Below are 25337 nucleotides of genomic sequence, written 5' to 3' on the forward strand. Positions count from 1 at the left end.
GTTCCGCTACCTCTCTGTGTGTGTGTGTGTGTGTGTGTGTGTGTGTGTGTGTGTGTGTGTGTGTGTGTGCGTGTGCATACAGTATGGTGAGCAATTGCATGTGTGACAGTGTATGTGCGTGCATGCTTTTGTGTGTGGGTTATTTCGTCGTTTCGTGCTTTCGTGTGTGCATTCTTGCGTCCGTGCGTTCTTTAGTGTGTGCGCTTGTGTGTGCTTGTGTGCATTTGTGTGTGTGTGTGCGTGCTCATGCGGGAGTGCAGCAGAAGTTTAAGCGGGTGAGAATAAATGGATCTATGGAAATGGAATCAGGCCTCCTTCTTGCTTGTAAATCATCCTGTATGAGCCTGGATATCAGTATTGTAAGCCTCCATGTACCTGAGCTCTGGATCCATTCACATTGCTGATAAATACTCATTTCCTGCTGGATTTTTTTCTCTATCTCTCTCTCTCTCTCTCTCTCTCTCTCTCTCTCTCTCTCTCTCTCTCTCTCTCTCTCTCTCTCTCTCTCTCTCTCTCTATCTCTCTCTCTCTCTCTCTCTCTCTCTCTCTCTCTCTCTCTCTCTCTCTCTCTCTCTGGCTGTCATTGCTTTCCTTGTCTTTCTTTCTAGTGGTGTGAAAAATAATCGATACAGCAATGCATCGCGATTCGGCTGTGCACGATTCTGCATCGATGCAGCAGCATGACATAATCAGTAATCGAAGCCTAAATATGTAATATGTAATTATAAAACTATACATAATGTAATTCTAAATAAAAATATGATGTTCAGTATATTCGACTGCTTGTATTGACGGATGAAGCGAATGTTGTGCAGTGATATAGAAAGGTGTGCTGCATCACGATGCGTTGTCAAATCGAATTGTTACCTGGTGGATCGTAATCGAATTGAATCATGAGGACAGTGCCACTGCACTGCACTTCTTTCCATCAATCAATCTTTTTTTCCTTTTTTTTTCTTTCTCTCTGTAAGGCCTCACTCACACCTTTCGATCTAGCATACAACATTGATGCATGCTAGATGTAAGCAAGATGTAAGTGTCATGGCCGCCCCAATGCATTTCCAATGGAAGTCACATGGTTTGATACAACATTTTGGACTACAAGCTGTTGTATGGCTTTCGGCTGTGTTTGACTGCCCCCCTCCCCCTCATACAAACACAAATGTTGTGTGTGACTCCCATGTGACTCCCATTGGAAATGCATTGGGGCAAGATGTACGTATCAAACCCTTTGTATACAACAAGCATACATCAGTCTGTTGTAAAGGTGTGAGTGAGGCCTAAGTGAGTGTTGATGAGTTGCTGTATTTACCCTATGCACCTCGCCTGGAAGAAGTATGTGATGTTTGTACTTAAGTAAAAGTAGCAATATTGCAATATATATATTTTTCAACTAGCAGATCTAGAAGCTCACAACACGTAACGTTATTATGCGTTGTCAGCTTGTTAGATCGGCTATTGGCTTTTTTGATATCTGAAGTATAAAATATAGTGCTTACATGGTTATTGTATGTTTTGTAATTCTAAATCTGAACATAACTTTACCTAAAGTTGTCAAGTAAAAGTACCTCAAAACTACTCAAGTGCAGTACTTAAATACGTATTATTTTCCTCACTGCACCTCGCTCTGTGAGGTGAGGAGAGAGGATACAGTGGGACTACAGTAGTATCTTTGTTTTCAGATGCCTGAAGCCTTATCACAACGTACACGACACACATGCACATGCAGCAGTGAAGTACTGCTGTTTGCCACAGACATTTACAATAAAGCATTTTTAATTTATGCCATGAGATTGATGTATTTCCCCCCCGTCTGTCTGTCGCTAAGCTCACGCCCTATTAGGCCGATCAGTGACATCATAGACAAATGAGAGCCTTATCCGAGGATCTAAGGGTACGCACGGAGTTAGGGAGGGATAACATCTCACGGATGTAAATAGGGGCCAGCCCATTTAGGGCTTTGAACGTGATTAAAAGAATCTTAAAATCACATCTGGTGCTCATCACACAGACTACAAACCAGACATCCCTCCCAAGCTATGGGAGCTACACAACTAACTAGCCAATGTGCCAGTGCAGGCAGTACTGTACCACGTTGGTACAAGGCCAATGCTCGACACTGAAATACTGCCTAGTGAAAGTTGCACTTATTTTTACATCCACTTCTCTGAGGCCTCATCTATTTGTCCACCTATTCACATACTCTCTCCATCTCTGCCCTCTCTTTCCCATTCAGGCCGACCAGTTGATGTTCGCCATGCACTTTGTCAGAGGCATGCACCCTGAACTCTTCCAGGAAAAGGTGAGGTCAACGCGATTGATTGATTGATTGATTGATCATAATATCACGCTCTGAAAATGCATGTAGTTGCTTGTTATCCCCTCTTAAACTCTATATACGTGGTGACTGAATAGACTCAACCTACGACAGAAATTGTGAGCTCATAGATCGGCTGCTTTATGTGAATGCTTGCCTCGTTATTGGCTCACTAACCTTTAAGTAGTTAACCGTATTGACAGTATTATGATGAGGTATGAGTAAAACAGTTCGGTGGATGATGCTAGTTGTACGTTACCACTGTGCTCTGCAGGAGTGGGATGTCTTCACTGGATTCATAGTCGGAGAGATGACTTCGAAAGAGGTGTGTAGGCATGCAAGACAGAATCTATATTACCATCACTCTACCATTGACTTTTCCTCGTCTGCCTGTTATATAATATACATTCTCTCTCTCTCTCTCTCTCTCTCTCTCTCTCTCTCTCTCTCTCTCTCTCTCTCTCTCTCTCTCTCTCTCTCTCTCTCTCTCTCTCTCTCTCTCTCTCTCTCTCTCTCTCTCTCTCTCTCTCTCTCTCTCTCTCTCTCTCTCTCTCTCTCTCTCTCTCAGCAGGAGTTTCCTTCTTGGGTTGATCAGGAGAGACACGGAGCATTAGCCATTTTAAAAGTAAACACACACACACACACACACTCTGGCGGTCCCAAAATATTGTAATTTTTGCAACTGGTGAGATGTATCATCGTGAGACTATCTAATCATTCTTCTTTTTAAATGTTTACTTATGTTTTAATGTATACTGGTGTGTGAAATGTAAAGCTTACCTTAAACACAATGATGATAACTTATTATGTCTTCCATCATGGTTCAGTTACTTTCAGTTTAGTACAGAGCAAAGGGGGAGGGGGGCTGCTGTGTGAGTAGGCTATTTGATATCTACAGAAAACATAAATTTAAATGCGTAGGCTGTACACAGTTGGAGTTAGTTTCTACCTCATGTACAATACATTTTCTGATGAAGGTCTGTGGCCAAATGCATATTAATGTGGGGGTCCTTGACATGATAAGCTGTGAGACCCACTGACCCTCTGTGAGAATGTCGTGTAGTTTCTCCCTTTACACTGACTATAATTCTAATCTATTTGAGACAGAAACGGCTGAGCAAACGGCAGGCTTGTAGGCTGTAGTCAAAAAACACCGGACGGTCAGTTGAATCAAAACAGGCAGAGAGAGATGAACTGAAGTGTAGAGTAGAGTCATTTTATTGCAACCGAGCCCAAGACAGACCAAGACTAGATACGACAAGAACTCTTCTGAATTTTGGGTTGAAAGATGTGTCCATCTGTGTAGAAATCCATGTCGTACACCACATCTTGGTAACCAGTAAAAAAACTATTTTACAAGTGTGAACTGGCCAATCTACAATCTCAAAACGTGTTGTGAGCTTGTAGGGAATTTCAGACCCCACCTCTCTAACATTCTCAGCCCGTCCCTGACAACAATACATTTATTCCGATTCATCTGTCATTGTTATTGCCTGTTGTTGGATTATTGACCTCCATGTGTGTGTGTGTGTGTGTCTCTCTCTCTCTCTCTCCCTCTCCTCTCCAGACAACATTTCCAGCTCTCTACCAGTCTCTGTGTCTGAGTGATTCAGACCTCTGGCTCTCCTTCTCTCGGAGCTCACACTGCGAACAGGAAATCCCCTCATCTGTCGCCAAGAAAATCACTCCCTTCCAGCAGGTATAGGCTGGCACTCACGCTGCAAATTGAATGCTGAGAATGAACAATGCATGAATAATAATGAATAATGTTGTAGTCTGACAAAAATCTCCATGTTTCAACTTTTTCATGTATTTATCTTCTCATGCTCATTGTGTGAGAGAATTGACAGCTCTGCAAGAGACCGATTGTAACAGTAACACAATGAAACATTTAAAAACCATAAACCAAACTGTAATTATCACCTGAATTAATATGCTGCCAGATTCACATTTAGATATTTAGTTTAAAAACTGCAATGGCACATCATCAGTGTTGACCATAATCGAACCAAATTAACCCCTCTGTACTATTCGGCTATTATCTACTATACATGGGAAAAGTGGTACCCATACTCATTCTTGGAACTCTATCTCCGACCGAACCACACTTTCACCACACATCTCTATATGCAACATAAATTCGGCACGCTCCCCGAACTGACATAGGCTAATTTTGAGCCGTTCAAGTGTCTTATTTACTCTGCAAATATTACTTTTATGAAACATTCCTACACGGAACACGGAATCACTGCTGCCCCAACACGGTCAGAAACAAGCCCAACCAGCCCACAAACAAGCCCTTTAAACCACGCTACTTACATACACTACAACTCGCTTACAATTCGCAAACCTGGCAACACCCTGCCTCTTACGTCACCAGCTCTGTTCCTCCTGGGCTCCGTAGTCCGTCGCGCTCATAGAGTTATTATACTCTAAGGTCGCGCTCACAATCTGTCGCAGCCATCTTGCTTTTCTATTACTTTTATGAAACACGCTGTTATTGCTCAACGTCAACAGCCTACGTCACAATCGTCATGTTGGCGTCTACCAAAATCGTCATGTTGGCGTCTACTACGCCAACTACGTTCACTTAATGGGGCCAGTCTTTCACAGTGACACACATGTTACATGAACCACGCGCCCGGGATGGTTTCTACCCCTCAATGTCGTATTTGCTGCGCCCTTCTAATGCTGCGCCACGCCTACTCTACACTCACTGCTTGCAGCAGCAGCACTCGCTGGGAGCTGGGTCTGCAGGCGACCGTGTGTGTGCGTGCGTGCATGTGTGTGTGTGTGTGTGTGTGTGTGTGTGTGTGTGTGTGTGAATGAATAAGGCGCTTATATCGCTTTTGCTCAGTGGATGGGACATTTACATTAAAAGCTATCGGATGGACGCGTGGATAACGGCATGGTTGTGTGCACTCGGAGGGAAAGGTTCCATATAGCTTCCATGCTAGCTGCTTCAGACACAGGGGAGGGGAGGGAGATTGCCCGCCTCACGGGACTCCTGTGCGAAATAGTGCTTATGCAACAATTACCCAAAAAACAACACCTCAACTCAATGTCATTGTGAATAAGAATTTCCAGCGAAAATATAATTTTTGGAAGGACACTTTCACCCAGTATGAAGCGAAATGTGGAAGCCGTGTGTGTCACACCAAAAAGGGTGACCTATATAATCCTGTGCTTGCGTGCGCATTTCCCAAATCTCAGTCATTTATCCACACATCGCTCTGTGTGTGTGTGTGTGTGTGTGTGTGTGTGTGTGTGTGTGTGTGTGTGTGTGTGTGTGTGTGTGTGTGTGTGTGTGTGTGTGTATCACTACATTAGTTGCCTGTTCAAAACTAAACTACACTTTATGAAATCATTGTTGCAGCCTACACACATATATTCTGGCCCATTCAGAACACATTTCCCAAATCTCTGATTTATCCACACATCGCTCTCTGTGTGTGTGTGTGTGTGTGTGTGTGTGTGTGTGTGTGTGTCGCGTCGCCCTCCAGCTGCAATTGCGAGTGTGCGCTGTGTGCAGGGCACACTACTGAGTTTAAAAACACAGCTGAAACATGAAGTGGACTCTGTCAACTCCTGCAAATTCCTTCTTCCCATATTGCGCTGCAACGACACTGGGATGAGCCCGGCGAAGCCGGGCGAAATTCTAGTAATAAACAATCAGCATTCACTTTACTTTCTGCTCCTACTGTACTGGTGTTAATATAATAAATATGGTGTTTGGGGGGGACAAATACAACCTCAACTGAAATTGGAAACAAAAGGTCTAAATAAGAAAACAAATACAAAATTATAAACTATAATAACCTTAGTTCTGAACATAAAGTAATGCTGTGTAATTTTAAATAAACAAAAGTTAATTTGATATAATCTTTCATTGATAATAACTTAAATATGTTAGCTGTTGCAGATAGAATGAGTCTTGCCATAAATATCAGATCCCCTTGTGGTCTCTACTACTGTATATGGAAGACTTTTCTTCGTTTGCTGTTAAATACATGTCCTGCTGCCCTCACTGTGGTGTCTGTACTGAGACAGCCAGCACAACACCTGGCGCTGTGGCTTAGTTGGTTAAAGCGCCTGTTTAGTAAACAGGAGATCCTGAGTTCGAATCTCAGCAGTGCCTTTTTTCTCCCACCCACACACGGAGATGTAATTCAGTATTCCAGCTGTGACGTTAGCGCCCCCTCCAGAGATACTTCCGGGTCCAACTTTTGTGTCGCTTTTGTGTCCCCATAGAGTTATACTGTGACCCTCCGTTGGACTAAATCTGAGACGAAAACCACAACGGAAGTCTCATTTTACCGCTTTCCTCGCAACAACAAAGCTGCTGCTCTCCCAAATCTGGCTGTGACAGGCCGTCTGCCCCACACTGGATACTATCGCCATTTTATTTAATTCTGTCAACTAAATCCTCATTAATTGCAAACTAGATTCAACATACTCAAGCCTGCACACATTCTAAATATGCCCCCGAAATATTGTACTGAGCAAATGGACTGTTGCCACCTTCAATAATAATGATAATAATAGTCTTTATTGTCTCCACATATATTTTCTTTGTCATGGACCCATTTTAACCCTCAATGGCTGCCTTTCTGGCTGCCTCATTGTAAAAAGATACACACGTTTAGATATTCTATTTACAATGAGATGCGGACCGGAGCTGGTGCCACTTGGACCCGGACGTAACGTAGCACTACAAAATTATGTCGGACTTGAATACAGAATCTGAAACCAGATTCCTGGTGCTGCATTTCACACTGAAACGAGTTGGGTGACATGTGGCGCTGTGGCTTAGTTGGTTAAAGTGCCCGTCTAGTAAACTGGAGATCCTGAGTTTGAATCTCAGCAGTGCCTTTTCTTTTCTCACACCTGCGAACGGAGACTTAAAGGAATACTTTAGGTAGGTGATTTGGTGGTGCCTAATGATTCAACAACATTACACTACAACAATGTCCTTAGCAACTCTAAACACACATTACCCCCCCTCCCCCCCTCGCCTTTCTGACTTGGTCTAGAGCATGGGTTTTCAACAGGTGGTCCGTGGACCACTGGTGGTCCGTTAAGGTATTGCATGTAGTCCCTGCATGACCATGCATTTAGTCATGTAGGAAAGTGAAGATTTGTATTTTAATTTATTGTATTGACCACAAGTTGAGAAACAATGCAGTAAATGATGATGACGTGTCGATGTTGTCAGTTACTGGGTCGGACGTAAAGAACTTCCACAGAAAAGGGAGTTAGAATCTCAAGGGAAACTGTACCGGTTTGCCTGTTTGAGTCACCATTATAAGGAAATGTGCCCATAATAAATCGCATGTGTCTGCTCGCTCATACATACAGTTAAGTTACAATGAACAGCAACATGAGTTTAATATGGAAGGTTAATTTCCCCCCCACACCACACCCATATCCCCCCTCCCAAAACAAATTGGTCCCCAGGTAGATTCTCAGTCAGGGTGGTGGTCCCTAGTTCATAATCAGTTGAAAACCCCTGGTCTAAAGAGTACTACCCCGTTTACACTGGCAAACAAAACAGTACATTAAGCTACGTTAAGCTTTCAATCATCACTTAGCATTACCCATATTGCACCTGTCATACACAATGTAACTTGGTCTCTATAGCACTCATAGTTTGGTCATGTAGATCTGCCTCCCCCTTACTAGTTTAGCGTGACACTGTCATATGAGGATGTATAAAATTGGGCATTGATTTATGAAAATAAAAAAACAAAAAACATAAGATGAGATATGGAGATAAAAGGTACATGATAGCAATGCTATGCTGTCAACTTAAATTGCACTTGTGTGTGTGCATGCATGCTCATGTGTACGCCTTCTCTCCCCCAGGTTGTATTGGTCCAGGCCATCAGACCAGATAGACTGCAGAGTGTCATGGCTGCCTTCACGTCTCAGGCCCTGGGTAAGTGCGTAAGTGTGCCTGTGTGTGTCCACATCACCTGCACGGTATGGTACCTGATGGCATCCATGTAGTCTAACCTGTATCATGCACCCGCCAAAAGGTGCTTGGGTGGTTCGAATGCACCGCAGTGCTTATGGTGTTGATTGTATATGAACACGATAGGCCCTTGTTCGGGGGAGGGAGGCCAAGCGGAAAGGGTGATCTTTGTCAGTGCACATACGCCTGCCTGCTGCCTGTCTGGTGGGGACTCCTCACTGGCAGTTGAGCCAGTAGGGTTTTTTGCTGTCAGTTTCCCTTTCCGCCACAAACTTGTTACTCTGATGTTGGGATAGGCTGCTGTCTCCTGCACATGCTCACACAGTAACATGAACAAACTGATTAACAAATGAATGACCTTTCTTTAAACAAAGATGACATGTCCTGTTAAATGTAATATCCCTCTCTCTCTCTCTCTCTCTCTCTCTCTCTCTCTCATGCATGCACACACACACACACACACACACACACACACACACACACACACACACACACACGTGCACACACAAACAGCTCAGCCACATTAATATGAACTCGATAACTCCTTCTGTCACAAGCTCATACATCACACCACACACACACACACACACACACACACACACACACACACACACACACACACACACACACACACACACACACACACACACACCCTGCAGGGTTGATGAATGTGAGGTGATTTATCTTCATTAACCCAGCGGGAGTGTAGGGGAGGACGGAGCCATATGATTGGTTGATTAGCTCCATGGTGTGAAAGCACATTGACTCTAGGCCTCATTCACACGTACCAAACACCAATCAAGCAAATGTTTGGTAGTTTTTTTGGGCCACCACAATGCTTTTCACATCGGAATCACATGGTTTGATCAAACATTTGTGTTTGATTGCTGATTACTGGTGGTGCCCCTCCCCCCTCATCAAACAAAAATGTTTGGTCAAACCATGTGACTCCCACTCCTGTTAACCATGATACATCATTGTCAGTTAATTGGTAATGTCTAGAGTAATTGTCCAAAAATAGTAACATAAAACAAAATTGCCCCAAATCATCGTTTGGCCAGGCACAGCAGAGAAAATGTGCGTGCTGGTATAGAGGGTATGCACATGCAGAAAGTGAATGGTAAATCGAAAGTCGAAATCGAAAGTGATTGACAAAGTGAGTTTAATGTCGTCCAATGTTGTTTAATGCAATCAAATACAACTTTTCTGTTTGAATGTATGGGCTGTCATGGCCAGAAAGTACTCAGTAGGCGTTCCCGCCTAACTTCCGGGTTTGATCATGATATCACGCGCATATCTGTGCATATGTGCACCAAAAATTGATGATCTACAGTTGTAAGCGCACTATAAGCATTATGGTTACAATGCATTGTGAGCTTTTAGTTCTGCAATCAGTGCATGTTACTTAAAGACACACGCCCTTCCTATATGAATCCATTGTAATTTCAAACTCCATTTAAACTATGTTGGATTAATTGAATATAGACCTCCCTGTTCCCGGTGACTGATATACTTACTAATGCGTCAGTGGGCCTTTAAAAAAATGTTTATGTTTTACGGGCGGCATCAGGAGCTCCCAGGGGCTGTGCTGCTTCTCCACTTTTAGTGTTGAAACAATTTATTGTGTTCACAACCCAACAGTACTATTTTGAAATCAGACAGGGAGCCTGGGTACACGCCACTTATACGAACTGGAGTGATATGATCCACTGTCTTGGTATCATCAAGGACCCGAGCAGCAGTGTTGTGAATCAACTGCAGTTGTCTTATCGATTTTGTTTTTAGGGGCTCTCGACTACTGTTGTAGTAGTCGAGTGTAGTGAAGAGATGAACGCATGAACAGTATTTTTTTCTCCAAATCCTATGGAGACATAAGTCCTTTAATCCTTGATATTCAGTATTGCTTTTGTCACCTCAGGCAGTGTGAGCTTTTTTTTATTTATTTCTTTAAATATGCGTGGCTAGCGATTCAGGGCTGGAGCCAGGCTACCATTATCCGGCTCTGTCTCTGTCATAATGGTCTGTCTCAGTAATAGTATATTGATCCAGTAGCTTCTCTCCCACTGCCTCTGTGTTCTGCTCCTGGCATATACTTGTCCTGTTTCATCACACCCACCGCTCCCGCACAAATAGCACAGACAGACGGACGGGAAAGAGAGACAAGTAAGACAGATGAAATAATAATTGAAAGCACTCTTATTTACTAGAGATTTGGGCCGCTAACACGGCCCTTCACATAAATAATAGTTAGCTCTGTGTTACGGTGAGTAGCTGTGAGAGTGTACAATTTGAACCAAATGGATCCTTACAGATCTGTAACTCTCTGAGTGTGTATACAAATGGGACTTCTGTATACATAATATGGTCTTATGTATACAAAGAGAGATAGGCTAATTCAATTATGATAGTAAACCTGTTACTAGAGCAGTGCCCCTGTTGTGATGTAAGAACATGTTCCAGAGTTATGTGGATTACATATGGACAGGCATACAGACAGACAGACACTTGGTGCATTTATACTGATAGATAGATAGATAGATAGATAGATAGATAGATAGTCTCTTAACTTATTGGGATTTTAACTCACACCTCCATTCGGAGACCAGAAGTCCCTTAACCTGGAAGGTTTGTCGCCTTGAGTCTGGCGCCTTAGACCACTCGGCCATCCTGACATCCATATAAGTTCCCAGTTCAAAGCCACGTATTTCTGCCCAATGTAATACCATTGTAAGAAAGGTCTAATGTAGTAATACAACACTTGTAACTGTACCAGTATAATAATGCAATAATAGGCTACTATCTATTTATTAGCAATAGTTAGTATAATTTATGCATGGCCTTTTATGGATCAAAGAATGTTTGCTCCTTGGAGAATGCGGGCATCGATCCCGCTACCTCTCGCATGCTAAGCGAGTGCTCTACCATTTGAGCTAATTCCCCTTGTGCTGAAGGGAAGGTTGATATCTGAGCTGGCCTGGCCATTTACCTCTGGCATTTGGCCTGAGTAATAATTGTGTAATGGCGTAGTAATAACCCTTGTGTGCTTGCATGTAAATGCTGTTTGTAGCCTCGTTGGCGCAGTAGGCAGCGCGTCAGTCTCATAATCTGAAGGTCGTGAGTTCGAGCCTCACACGGGGCAGCAGTTTTACACAGGAGGGGAAACAGACAATGGCTGCAATGACAAAGAGCTGCTGCTGTTGTTGTGCTATGTTCACACTGGCAGCTACAAAGCAACAGGCTACAAATTGTATTCAATGGAAACCAATGGAAACCAATTAACTTGAAGATACACAAAAAGTAGCCTACAGCTAAAGGGTTTTCTTCTGTGTGCTTCTTAGATATAAAGAATTTTCCACAAACAGTACAGGTAAAGGGTTTTCTTGTGTGCTTTATAGATATTTTAAAGCTTTCGCCACAGACGGTAAAGCCAAAAGTCTCTAATTTAGGCTAAAATAATAGTAAAATTGCCGCGGGGACTTGTTCTATATGTAAAAGTATTGTCAGAAGTGGGATTTGAACCCACGCCTCCATTCGGAGACCAGAAGTCCCTTAACCTGGAAGGTTTGTCACCTTGAGTCTGGCGCCTTAGACCACTCGGCCATCCTGACATCCATATAAGTTGCCAGTTCCTAGTGCACACGGAGCCTGGCCATTTACCTCTGGCATTTGGCCTGATGTCATAAAAAGTTTAAAATTTAATTAGTTTAATAGCGTAGTAATAACCCATGTGTGCTTGCATGTATATGGCATTTGTAGCCTCGTTGGCGCAGTAGGCAGCGCGTCAGTCTCATAATCTGAAGGTCGTGAGTTCGAGCCTCACACGGGGCAGCAGTTTTAAACAGGAGGGAAACAGACAATGGCTGCAATGACAAAGAGCTGCTGCTGTTGTTGTGCTGTGTTCACACTGGCAGCTACAAAGCAACAGGCTACAAATTGTATTAAATGGAAACCAATTAACTTGAAGATACACAAAAAGTAGCCTACAGCTAAAGGGTTTTCTTCTGTGTGCTTCTTAGATATAAAGAATTTTCCACAAACAGTACAGGTAAAGGGTTTTCTTCTGTGTGCTTTATAGATATTTTAAAGCTTTTTCACAGACGGTAAAGCCAAAAGGTCTCTAATTTAGGCTAAAATAATAGTAAAACTGCCGCGGGGACTTGTTCTATATATAAAAGTATTGTCAGAAGTGGGATTTGAACCCACACCTCCATTCGGAGACCAGAAGTCCCTTAACCTGGAAGGTTTGTCACCTTGAGTCTGGCGCCTTAGACCACTCGGCCATCCTGACATTCATATAAGTTCCTAGTGCACACAGAGCCTTGCCATTTACCTCTGGCATTTGGCCTGATGTCATAAAAAGTGTAATAATTTAATTAGTGTAATAGCGTAGTAATAACCCATGTGTGCTTGCATGTGTATGGCATTTGTAGCCTCGTTGGCGCAGTAGGCAGTGCGTCAGTCTCATAATCTGAAGGTCGTGAGTTCGAGCCTCACACGGGGCAGCAGTTTTACACAGGAGGGGAAACAGACAATGGCTGCAATGACAAAGATCTGCTGCTGTTGTTGGGCTGTGTTCACACTGGCAGCTACAAATTGTATTCAATGGAAACCAATCAACTTGAAGATACACAGAAAGTAGCCTACAGCTAAAGGGTTTTCTTCTGTGTGCTTCTTAGATATAAAGCATTTTCCACAAACAGTACAGGTAAAGGGTTTTCTTCTGTGTGCTTTATAGATATTTTAAAGCTTTTGCCACAGACGGTAAAGCCAAAAGGTCTCTAATTTAGGCTAAAATAATAGTAAAATTGCCCTCGATACTTGTTTTATATGTAAAAGTATTGTCAGAAGTGGGATTTGAACCCACGCCTCCATTCGGAGACCAGAAGTCCCTTAACCTGGAAGGTTTGTCACCTTGAGTCTGGCGCCTTAGACCACTCGGCCATCCTGACATTCATATAAATTCCTAGTGCACACAGAGCCTTGCCATTTACCTCTGGCATTTGGCCTGATGTCATAAAAAGTGTAATGATAATTTAAATAGTGTAATAGCGTAGTAATAACCCATGTGTGCTTGCATGTGTATGGCATTTGTAGCCTCGTTGGCGCAGTAGGCAGCGCGTCAGTCTCATAATCTGAAGGTCGTGAGTTCGAGCCTCACACGGGGCAGCAGTTTTACACAGGAGGGGAAACAGACAATGGCTGCAATGACAAAGATCTGCTGCTGTTGTTGGGCTGTGTTCACACTGGCAGCTACAAATTGTATTCAATGGAAACCAATCAACTTGAAGATACACAGAAAGTAGCCTACAGCTAAAGGGTTTTTCTCTGTGTGCTTCTTAGATATAAAGCATTTTCCACAAACAGTACAGGTAAAGGGTTTTCTTCTGTGTGCTTTATAGATATTTTAAAGCTTTTGCCACAGACGGTAAAGCCAAAAGGTCTCTAATTTAGGCTAAAATAATAGTAAAATTGCCCTCGATACTTGTTTTATATGTAAAAGTATTGTCAGAAGTGGGATTTGAACCCACGCCTCCATTCGGAGACCAGAAGTCCCTTAACCTGGAAGGTTTGTCACCTTGAGTCTGGCGCCTTAGACCACTCGGCCATCCTGACATTCATATAAATTCCTAGTGCACACAGAGCCTTGCCATTTACCTCTGGCATTTGGCCTGATGTCATAAAAAGTGTAATGATAATTTAAATAGTGTAATAGCGTAGTAATAACCCATGTGTGCTTGCATGTGTATGGCATTTGTAGCCTCGTTGGCGCAGTAGGCAGCGCGTCAGTCTCATAATCTGAAGTTCGTGAGTTCGAGCCTCACACGGGGCAGCAGTTTTACACAGGAGGGGAAACAGACAATGGCTGCAATGACAAAGAGCTGCTGCTGTTGTTGTGCTATGTTCACACTGGCAGCTACAAAGCAACAGGCTACAAATTGTATTCAATGGAAACCAATGGAAACCAATTAACTTGAAGATACACAAAAAGTAGCCTACAGCTAAAGGGTTTTCTTCTGTGTGCTTCTTAGATATAAAGAATTTTCCACAAACAGTACAGGTAAAGGGTTTTCTTGTGTGCTTTATAGATATTTTAAAGCTTTCGCCACAGACGGTAAAGCCAAAAGTCTCTAATTTAGGCTAAAATAATAGTAAAATTGCCGCGGGGACTTGTTTTATATGTAAAACTATTGTCAGAAGTGGGATTTGAACCCACGCCTCCATTCGGAGACCAGAAGTCCCTTAACCTGGAAGGTGTGTCACCTTGAGTCTGGCGCCTTAGACCACTCGGCCATCCTGACATTCATATAAGTTCCTAGTGCACACAGAGCCTTGCCATTTACCTCTGGCATTTGGCCTGATGTCATAAAAAGTGTAATGATAATTTAATTAGTGTAATAGCGTAGTAATAACCCATGTGTGCTTGCATGTGTATGGCATTTGTAGCCTCGTTGGCGCAGTAGGCAGCGCGTCAGTCTCATAATCTGAAGGTCGTGAGTTCGAGCCTCACACGGGGCAGTAGTTTTACACAGGAGGGGAAACAGACAATGGCTGCAATGACAAAGATCTGCTGCTGTTGTTGTGCTGTGTTCACACTGGCAGCTACAAAGCAACAGGCTACAAATTGTATTCAATTGAAACCAATTAACTTGAAGATACACAAAAAGTAGTCTACAACTAAAGGGTTTTCTTCTGTGTGCTTCTTAGATATAAAGCATTTTCCACAAACCGTACAGGTAAAGGGTTTTCTTCTGTGTGCTTCATTGATATTTTAAAGATTTTGCCACAGACGGTAAAGCCAAAAGGTCTCTAATTTAGGCTAAAGTAATAGTAAAATTGCCGCGGGGACTTGTTCTATATGTAAAAGTATTGTCAGAAGTGGGATTTGAACCCACGCCTCCATTCGGAGACCAGAAGTCCCTTAACCTGGAAGGTTTGTCACCTTGAGTCTGGCGCCTTAGACTACTCGGCCATCCTGACATCCATATAAGTTCCCAGTTCCTAGTGCACACGGAGCCTGGCCATTTACCTCTGGCATTTGGCCTGATGTCATAAAAAGTGTAATAATTTAATTAGTGTAATAGCGTAGTAATAACCCATGTGTGCTTGCATGTATATGGCATTTGTAGCCTCGTTGGCGCAGTAGGCAGCGCGTCAGTCTCATAATCTGAAGGTCGTGAGTTCGAGCCTCACACGGGGCAGCAGTTTTACACAGGAGGGGAAACAGACAATGGCTGCAATGACAAAGAGCTGCTGCTGTTGTTGTGCTGTGTTCACACTGGCAGCTACAAAGCAACAGGCTACAAATTGTATTCAATGGAAACCAATCAACTTGAAGATACACAAAAAGTAGCCTACAGCTAAAGGGTTTTCTTCTGTGTGCTTCTTAGATATAAAGCATTTTCCACAAACAGTACAGGTAAAGGGTTTTCTTCTGTGTGCTTTATAGATATTTTAAAGCTTTTGTCACAGATGGTAAAGCCAAAAGGTCTCTAATTTAGGCTAACATAATAGTAAAATTGCCCTGGATACTTGTTTTATATGTAAAAGTATTGTCAGAAGTGGGATTTGAACCCACGCCTCCATTCGGAGACCAGAAGTCCCTTAACCTGGAAGGTTTGTCACCTTGAGTCTGGCGCCTTAGACCACTCGGCCATCCTGACATCCATATAAGTTCCCAGTTCCTAGTGCACACGGAGCCTGGCCATTTACCTCTGGCATTTGGCCTGATGTCATAAAAAGTGTAATAATTTAATTAGTGTAATAGCGTAGTAATAACCCATGTGTGCTTGCATGTATATGGCATTTGTAGCCTCGTTGGCGCAGTAGGCAGCGCGTCAGTCTCATAATCTGAAGGTCGTGAGTTCGAGCCTCACACGGGGCAGCAGTTTTACACAGGAGGGGAAACAGACAATGGCTGCAATGACAAAGAGCTGCTGCCGTTGTTGTGCTGTGTTCACACTGGCAGTTACAAAGCAACAGGCTACAAATTGTATTCAATGGAAACCAATTAACTTGAAGATACACAAAAAGTAGCCTACAACTAAAGGGTTTTCTTCTGTGTGCTTCTTAGATATAAAGCATTTTCCACAAACCGTACAGGTAAAGGGTTTTCTTCTGTGTGCTTCATAGATATTTTAAAGATTTTGCCACAGACTGTAAAGCCAAAATGTCTCTAATTTAGGCTAAACTAATATTAAAATTGCCCCGGGGACTTGTTCCATATGTAAAAGTATTGTCAGAAGTGGGATTTGAACCCACGCCTCCATTCGGAGACCAGAAGTCCCTTAACCTGGAAGGTTTGTCACCTTGAGTCTGGCGCCTTAGACCACTCGGCCATCCTAACATTCATATAAGTTCCTAGTGCACACAGAGCCTTGCCATTTACCTCTGGCATTTGGCCTGATGTCATAAAAAGTGTAATGATAATTTAGTGTAATAGCGTAGTAATAACCCATGTGTGCTTGCATGTGTATGGCATTTGTAGCCTCGTTGGCGCAGTAGGCAGAGCGTCAGTCTCATAATCTGAAGGTCGTGAGTTCGAGCCTCACACGGGGCAGTAGTTTTACACAGGAGGGGAAACAGACAATGGCTGTAATGACAAAGATCTGCTGCTGTTGTTGTGCTGTGTTCACACTGGCAGCTACAAAGCAACAGGCTACAAATTGTATTCAATGGAAACCAATTAACTTGAAGATACACAAAAAGTAGCCGACAACTAAAGGGTTTTCTTCTGTGTGCTTCTTAGATATAAAGCATTTTCCACAAACCGTACAGGTAAAGGGTTTTCTTCTGTGTGCTTCATAGATATTTTAAAGATTTTGCCACAGACGGTAAAGCCAAAAGGTCTCTAATTTAGGCTAAAGTAATAGTAAAATTGCCGCGGGGACTTGTTCTATATGTAAAAGTATTGTCAGAAGTGGGATTTGAACCCACGCCTCCATTCGGAGACCAGAAGTCCCTTAACCTGGAAGGTTTGTCACCTTGAGTCTGGCGCCTTAGACCACTCGGCCATCCTAACATTCATATAAGTTCCTAGTGCACACAGAGCCTTGCCATTTACCTCTGGCATTTGGCCTGATGTCATAAAAAGTGTAATAATTTAGTGTAATAGCGTAGTAATAACCCATGTGTGCTTGCATGTGTATGGCATTTGTAGCCTCGTTGGCGCAGTAGGCAGCGCGTCAGTCTCATAATCTGAAGGTCGTGAGTTCGAGCCTCACACGGGGCAGTAGTTTTACACAGGAGGGGAAACAGACAATGGCTGTAATGACAAAGATCTGCTGCTGTTGTTGTGCTGTGTTCACACTGGCAGCTACAAAGCAACAGGCTACAAATTGTATTCAATGGAAACCAATTAACTTGAAGATACACAAAAAGTAGCCGACAACTAAAGGGTTTTCTTCTGTGTGCTTCTTAGATATAAAGCATTTTCCACAAACCGTACAGGTAAAGGGTTTTCTTCTGTGTGCTTCATAGATATTTTAAAGATTTTGCCACAGACGGTAAAGCCAAAAGGTCTCTAATTTAGGCTAAAGTAATAGTAAAATTGCCGCGGGGACTTGTTCTATATGTAAAAGTATTGTCAGAAGTGGGATTTGAACCCACGCCTCCATTCGGAGACCAGAAGTCCCTTAACCTGGAAGGTTTGTCACCTTGAGTCTGGCGCCTTAGACCACTCGGCCATCCTAACATTCATATAAGTTCCTAGTGCACACAGAGCCTTGCCATTTACCTCTGGCATTTGGCCTGATGTCATAAAAAGTGTAATAATTTAATTAGTGTAATAGCGTAGTAATAACCCATGTGTGCTTGCATGTATATGGCATTTGTAGCCTCGTTGGCGCAGTAGGCAGCGCGTCAGTCTCATAATCTGAAGGTCGTGAGTTCGAGCCTCACACGGGGCAGCAGTTTTACACAGGAGGGGAAACAGACAATGGCTGCAATGACAAAGAGCTGCTGCTGTTGTTGTGCTGTGTTCACACTGGCAGCTACAAAGCAACAGGCTACAAATTGTATTCAATGGAAACCAATCAACTTGAAGATACACAAAAAGTAGCCTACAGCTAAAGGGTTTTCTTCTGTGTGCTTCTTAGATATAAAGCATTTTCCACAAACAGTACAGGTAAAGGGTTTTCTTCTGTGTGCTTTATAGATATTTTAAAGCTTTTGCCACAGACGGTAAAGCCAAAAGGTCTCTAATTTAGTCTAAAATAATTGTAAAATTGCCCTGGATACTTGTTTTATATGTAAAACTATTGTCAGAAGTGGGATTTGAACCCACGCCTCCATTCGGAGACCAGAAGTCCCTTAACCTGGAAGGTGTGTCACCTTGAGTCTGGCGCCTTAGACCACTCGGCCATCCTGACATTCATATAAGTTCCTAGTGCACACAGAGCCTTGCCATTTACCTCTGGCATTTGGCCTGATGTCATAAAAAGTGTAATGATAATTTAATTAGTGTAATAGCGTAGTAATAACCCATGTGTGCTTGCATGTGTATGGCATTTGTAGCCTCGTTGGCGCAGTAGGCAGCGCGTCAGTCTCATAATCTGAAGGTCGTGAGTTCGAGCCTCACACGGGGCAGTAGTTTTACACAGGAGGGGAAACAGACAATGGCTGCAATGACAAAGATCTGCTGCTGTTGTTGTGCTGTGTTCACACTGGCAGCTACAAAGCAACAGGCTACAAATTGTATTCAATGGAAACCAATTAACTTGAAGATACACAAAAAGTAGCCTACAACTAAAGGGTTTTCTTCTGTGTGCTTCTTAGATATAAAGCATTTTCCACAAACCGTACAGGTAAAGGGTTTTCTTCTGTGTGCTTCATAGATATTTTAAAGATTTTGCCACAGACTGTAAAGCCAAAATGTCTCTAATTTAGGCTAAACTAATATTAAAATTGCCCCGGGGACTTGTTCCATATGTAAAAGTATTGTCAGAAGTGGGATTTGAACCCACGCCTCCATTCGGAGACCAGAAGTCCCTTAACCTGGAAGGTTTGTCACCTTGAGTCTGGCGCCTTAGACCACTCGGCCATCCTGACATTCATATAAGTTCCTAGTGCACACAGAGCCTTGCCATTTACCTCTGGCATTTGGCCTGATGTCATAAAAAGTGTAATGATAATTTAATTAGTGTAATAGCGTAGTAATAACCCATGTGTGCTTGCATGTGTATGGCATTTGTAGCCTCGTTGGCGCAGTAGGCAGCGCGTCAGTCTCATAATCTGAAGGTCGTGAGTTCGAGCCTCACACGGGGCAGCAGTTTTACACAGGAGGGGAAACAGACAATGGCTGCAATGACAAAGATCTGCTGCTGTTGTTGTGCTGTGTTCACACTGGCAGCTACAAAGCAACAGGCTACAAATTGTATTCAATGGAAACCAATTAACTTGAAGATACACAAAAAGTAGTCTACAACTAAAGGGTTTTCTTCTGTGTGCTTCTTAGATATAAAGCATTTTCCACAAACCGTACAGGTAAAGGGTTTTCTTCTGTGTGCTTCATTGATATTTTAAAGATTTTGCCACAGACGGTAAAGCCAAAAGGTCTCTAATTTAGCCTAAAGTAATAGTAAAATTGCCGCGGGGACTTGTTCTATATGTAAAAGTATTGTCAGAAGTGGGATTTGAACCCACGCCTCCATTCGGAGACCAGAAGTCCCTTAACCTGGAAGGTTTGTCACCTTGAGTCTGGCGCCTTAGACCACTCGGCCATCCTGACATCCATATAAGTTGCCAGTTCCTAGTGCACACGGAGCCTGGCCATTTACCTCTGGCATTTGGCCTGATGTCATAAAAAGTGTAATAATTTAGTGTAATAGCGTAGTAATAACCCATGTGTGCTTGCATGTATATGGCATTTGTAGCCTCGTTGGCGCAGTAGGCAGCGCGTCAGTCTCATAATCTGAAGGTCGTGAGTTCGAGCCTCACACGGGGCAGCAGTTTTACACAGGAGGGGAAACAGACAATGGCTGCAATGACAAAGAGCTGCTGCTGTTGTTGTGCTGTGTTCACACTGGCAGCTACAAAGCAACAGGCTACAAATTGTATTCAATGGAAACCAATCAACTTGAAGATACACAGAAAGTAGCCTACAGCTAAAGGGTTTTCTTCTGTGTGCTTCTTAGATATAAAGCATTTTCCACAAACAGTACAGGTAAAGGGTTTTCTTCTGTGTGCTTTATAGATATTTTAAAGCTTTTTCACAGACGGTAAAGCCAAAAGGTCTCTAATTTAGGCTAAAATAATAGTAAAATTGCCGCGGGGACTTGTTCTATATATAAAAGTATTGTCAGAAGTGGGATTTGAACCCACACCTCCATTCGGAGACCAGAAGTCCCTTAACCTGGAAGGTTTGTCACCTTGAGTCTGGCGCCTTAGACCACTCGGCCATCCTGACATTCATATAAGTTCCTAGTGCACACAGAGCCTTGCCATTTACCTCTGGCATTTGGCCTGATGTCATAAAAAGTGTAATGATAATTTAATTAGTGTAATAGCGTAGTAATAACCCATGTGTGCTTGCATGTGTATGGCATTTGTAGCCTCGTTGGCGCAGTAGGCAGCGCGTCAGTCTCATAATCTGAAGGTCGTGAGTTCGAGCCTCACACGGGGCAGTAGTTTTACACAGGAGGGGAAACAGACAATGGCTGTAATGACAAAGATCTGCTGCTGTTGTTGTGCTGTGTTCACACTGGCAGCTACAAAGCAACAGGCTACAAATTGTATTCAATGGAAACCAATTAACTTGAAGATACACAAAAAGTAGCCGACAACTAAAGGGTTTTCTTCTGTGTGCTTCTTAGATATAAAGCATTTTCCACAAACCGTACAGGTAAAGGGTTTTCTTCTGTGTGCTTCATAGATATTTTAAAGATTTTGCCACAGACGGTAAAGCCAAAAGGTCTCTAATTTAGGCTAAAGTAATAGTAAAATTGCCGCGGGGACTTGTTCTATATGTAAAAGTATTGTCAGAAGTGGGATTTGAACCCACGCCTCCATTCGGAGACCAGAAGTCCCTTAACCTGGAAGGTTTGTCACCTTGAGTCTGGCGCCTTAGACCACTCGGCCATCCTAACATTCATATAAGTTCCTAGTGCACACAGAGCCTTGCCATTTACCTCTGGCATTTGGCCTGATGTCATAAAAAGTGTACTAATTTAATTAGTGTAATAGCGTAGTAATAACCCATGTGTGCTTGCATGTGTATGGCATTTGTAGCCTCGTTGGCGCAGTAGGCAGCGCGTCAGTCTCATAATCTGAAGGTCGTGAGTTCGAGCCTCACACGGGGCAGCAGTTTTACACAGGAGGGGAAACAGACAATGGCTGCAATGACAAAGAGCTGCTGCTGTTGTTGTGCTGTGTTCACACTGGCAGCTACAAAGCAACAGGCTACAAATTGTATTCAATGGAAACCAATCAACTTGAAGATACACAAAAAGTAGCCTACAGCTAAAGGGTTTTCTTCTGTGTGCTTCTTAGATATAAAGCATTTTCCACAAACCGTACAGGTAAAGGGTTTTCTTCTGTGTGCTTCATTGATATTTTAAAGATTTTGCCACAGACGGTAAAGCCAAAAGGTCTCTAATTTAGGCTAAAGTAATAGTAAAATTGCCGCGGGGACTTGTTCTATATGTAAAAGTATTGTCAGAAGTCGGATTTGAACCCACGCCTCCATTCGGAGACCAGAAGTCCCTTAACCTGGAAGGTTTGTCACCTTGAGTCTGGCGCCTTAGACCACTCGGCCATCCTGACATCCATATAAGTTGCCAGTTCCTAGTGCACACGGAGCCTGGCCATTTACCTCTGGCATTTGGCCTGATGTCATAAAAAGTGTAATAATTTAATTAGTGTAATAGCGTAGTAATAACCCATGTGTGCTTGCATGTATATGGCATTTGTAGCCTCGTTGGCGCAGTAGGCAGCGCGTCAGTCTCATAATCTGAAGGTCGTGAGTTCGAGCCTCACACGGGGCAGCAGTTTTACACAGGAGGGGAAACAGACAATGGCTGCAATGACAAAGAGCTGCTGCTGTTGTTGTGCTGTGTTCACACTGGCAGCTTCAAAGCAACAGGCTACAAATTGTATTCAATGGAAACCAATCAACTTGAAGATACACAAAAAGTAGCCTACAGCTAAAGGGTTTTCTTCTGTGTGCTTCTTAGATATAAAGCATTTTCCAAAAACAGTACAGGTAAAGGGTTTTCTTCTGTGTGCTTTATAGATATTTTAAAGCTTTTGTCACAGATGGTAAAGCCAAAAGGTCTCTAATTTAGGCTAACATAATAGTAAAATTGCCCTGGATACTTGTTTTATATGTAAAAGTATTGTCAGAAGTGGGATTTGAACCCACGCCTCCATTCGGAGACCAGAAGTCCCTTAACCTGGAAGGTTTGTCACCTTGAGTCTGGCGCCTTAGACCACTCGGCCATCCTGACATCCATATAAGTTCCCAGTTCCTAGTGCACACGGAGCCTGGCCATTTACCTCTGGCATTTGGCCTGATGTCATAAAAAGTGTAATAATTTAATTAGTGTAATAGCGTAGTAATAACCCATGTGTGCTTGCATGTATATGGCATTTGTAGCCTCGTTGGCGCAGTAGGCAGCGCGTCAGTCTCATAATCTGAAGGTCGTGAGTTCGAGCCTCACACGGGGCAGCAGTTTTACACAGGAGGGGAAACAGACAATGGCTGCAATGACAAAGAGCTGCTGCCGTTGTTGTGCTGTGTTCACACTGGCAGCTACAAAGCAACAGGCTACAAATTGTATTCAATGGAAACCAATTAACTTGAAGATACACAAAAAGTAGCCTACAACTAAAGGGTTTTCTTCTGTGTGCTTCTTAGATATAAAGCATTTTCCACAAACCGTACAGGTAAAGGGTTTTCTTCTGTGTGCTTCATAGATATTTTAAAGATTTTGCCACAGACTGTAAAGCCAAAATGTCTCTAATTTAGGCTAAACTAATATTAAAATTGCCCCGGGGACTTGTTCCATATGTAAAAGTATTGTCAGAAGTGGGATTTGAACCCACGCCTCCATTCGGAGACCAGAAGTCCCTTAACCTGGAAGGTTTGTCACCTTGAGTCTGGCGCCTTAGACCACTCGGCCATCCTAACATTCATATAAGTTCCTAGTGCACACAGAGCCTTGCCATTTACCTCTGGCATTTGGCCTGATGTCATAAAAAGTGTAATGATAATTTAGTGTAATAGCGTAGTAATAACCCATGTGTGCTTGCATGTGTATGGCATTTGTAGCCTCGTTGGCGCAGTAGGCAGCGCGTCAGTCTCATAATCTGAAGGTCGTGAGTTCGAGCCTCACACGGGGCAGTAGTTTTACACAGGAGGGGAAACAGACAATGGCTGTAATGACAAAGATCTGCTGCTGTTGTTGTGCTGTGTTCACACTGGCAGCTACAAAGCAACAGGCTACAAATTGTATTCAATGGAAACCAATTAACTTGAAGATACACAAAAAGTAGCCGACAACTAAAGGGTTTTCTTCTGTGTGCTTCTTAGATATAAAGCATTTTCCACAAACCGTACAGGTAAAGGGTTTTCTTCTGTGTGCTTCATAGATATTTTAAAGATTTTGCCACAGACGGTAAAGCCAAAAGGTCTCTAATTTAGGCTAAAGTAATAGTAAAATTGCCGCGGGGACTTGTTCTATATGTAAAAGTATTGTCAGAAGTGGGATTTGAACCCACGCCTCCATTCGGAGACCAGAAGTCCCTTAACCTGGAAGGTTTGTCACCTTGAGTCTGGCGCCTTAGACCACTCGGCCATCCTAACATTCATATAAGTTCCTAGTGCACACAGAGCCTTGCCATTTACCTCTGGCATTTGGCCTGATGTCATAAAAAGTGTAATGATAATTTAGTGTAATAGCGTAGTAATAACCCATGTGTGCTTGCATGTGTATGGCATTTGTAGCCTCGTTGGCGCAGTAGGCAGCGAGTCAGTCTCATAATCTGAAGGTCGTGAGTTCGAGCCTCACACGGGGCAGTAGTTTTACACAGGAGGGGAAACAGACAATGGCTGTAATGACAAAGATCTGCTGCTGTTGTTGTGCTGTGTTCACACTGGCAGCTACAAAGCAACAGGCTACAAATTGTATTCAATGGAAACCAATTAACTTGAAGATACACAAAAAGTAGCCGACAACTAAAGGGTTTTCTTCTGTGTGCTTCTTAGATATAAAGCATTTTCCACAAACCGTACAGGTAAAGGGTTTTCTTCTGTGTGCTTCATAGATATTTTAAAGATTTTGCCACAGACGGTAAAGCCAAAAGGTCTCTAATTTAGGCTAAAGTAATAGTAAAATTGCCGCGGGGACTTGTTCTATATGTAAAAGTATTGTCAGAAGTGGGATTTGAACCCACGCCTCCATTCGGAGACCAGAAGTCCCTTAACCTGGAAGGTTTGTCACCTTGAGTCTGGCGCCTTAGACCACTCGGCCATCCTAACATTCATATAAGTTCCTAGTGCACACAGAGCCTTGCCATTTACCTCTGGCATTTGGCCTGATGTCATAAAAAGTGTAATGATAATTTAGTGTAATAGCGTAGTAATAACCCATGTGTGCTTGCATGTGTATGGCATTTGTAGCCTCGTTGGCGCAGTAGGCAGCGCGTCAGTCTCATAATCTGAAGGTCGTGAGTTCGAGCCTCACACGGGGCAGTAGTTTTACACAGGAGGGGAAACAGACAATGGCTGTAATGACAAAGATCTGCTGCTGTTGTTGTGCTGTGTTCACACTGGCAGCTACAAAGCAACAGGCTACAAATTGTATTCAATGGAAACCAATTAACTTGAAGATACACAAAAAGTAGCCGACAACTAAAGGGTTTTCTTCTGTGTGCTTCTTAGATATAAAGCATTTTCCACAAACCGTACAGGTAAAGGGTTTTCTTCTGTGTGCTTCATAGATATTTTAAAGATTTTGCCACAGACGGTAAAGCCAAAAGGTCTCTAATTTAGGCTAAAGTAATAGTAAAATTGCCGCGGGGACTTGTTCTATATGTAAAAGTATTGTCAGA

General features: G+C 42.9%; 1 protein-coding gene across 1 annotated transcript in view; it reads left to right on the plus strand.

Moving 5' to 3' along the window:
- dync2h1 (dynein cytoplasmic 2 heavy chain 1) overlaps positions 1 to 25337 on the plus strand; it is a 268404-nt gene that overhangs the window by 124894 nt on the left and 118173 nt on the right. The window contains exons 77-81 of the mRNA XM_080771399.1: positions 2237 to 2302; positions 2592 to 2642; positions 2889 to 2942; positions 3885 to 4016; positions 8183 to 8255. Coding sequence (XP_080627525.1) covers positions 2237 to 2302; positions 2592 to 2642; positions 2889 to 2942; positions 3885 to 4016; positions 8183 to 8255 — 376 coding nt within the window. The remainder of the gene's footprint in view (positions 1 to 2236; positions 2303 to 2591; positions 2643 to 2888; positions 2943 to 3884; positions 4017 to 8182; positions 8256 to 25337) is intronic.

Source organism: Protomyctophum bolini (assembly GCF_963924005.1).
Source record: "Protomyctophum bolini genome assembly, chromosome: 9".
Classification (NCBI taxonomy): domain Eukaryota; kingdom Metazoa; phylum Chordata; class Actinopteri; order Myctophiformes; family Myctophidae; genus Protomyctophum; species Protomyctophum bolini.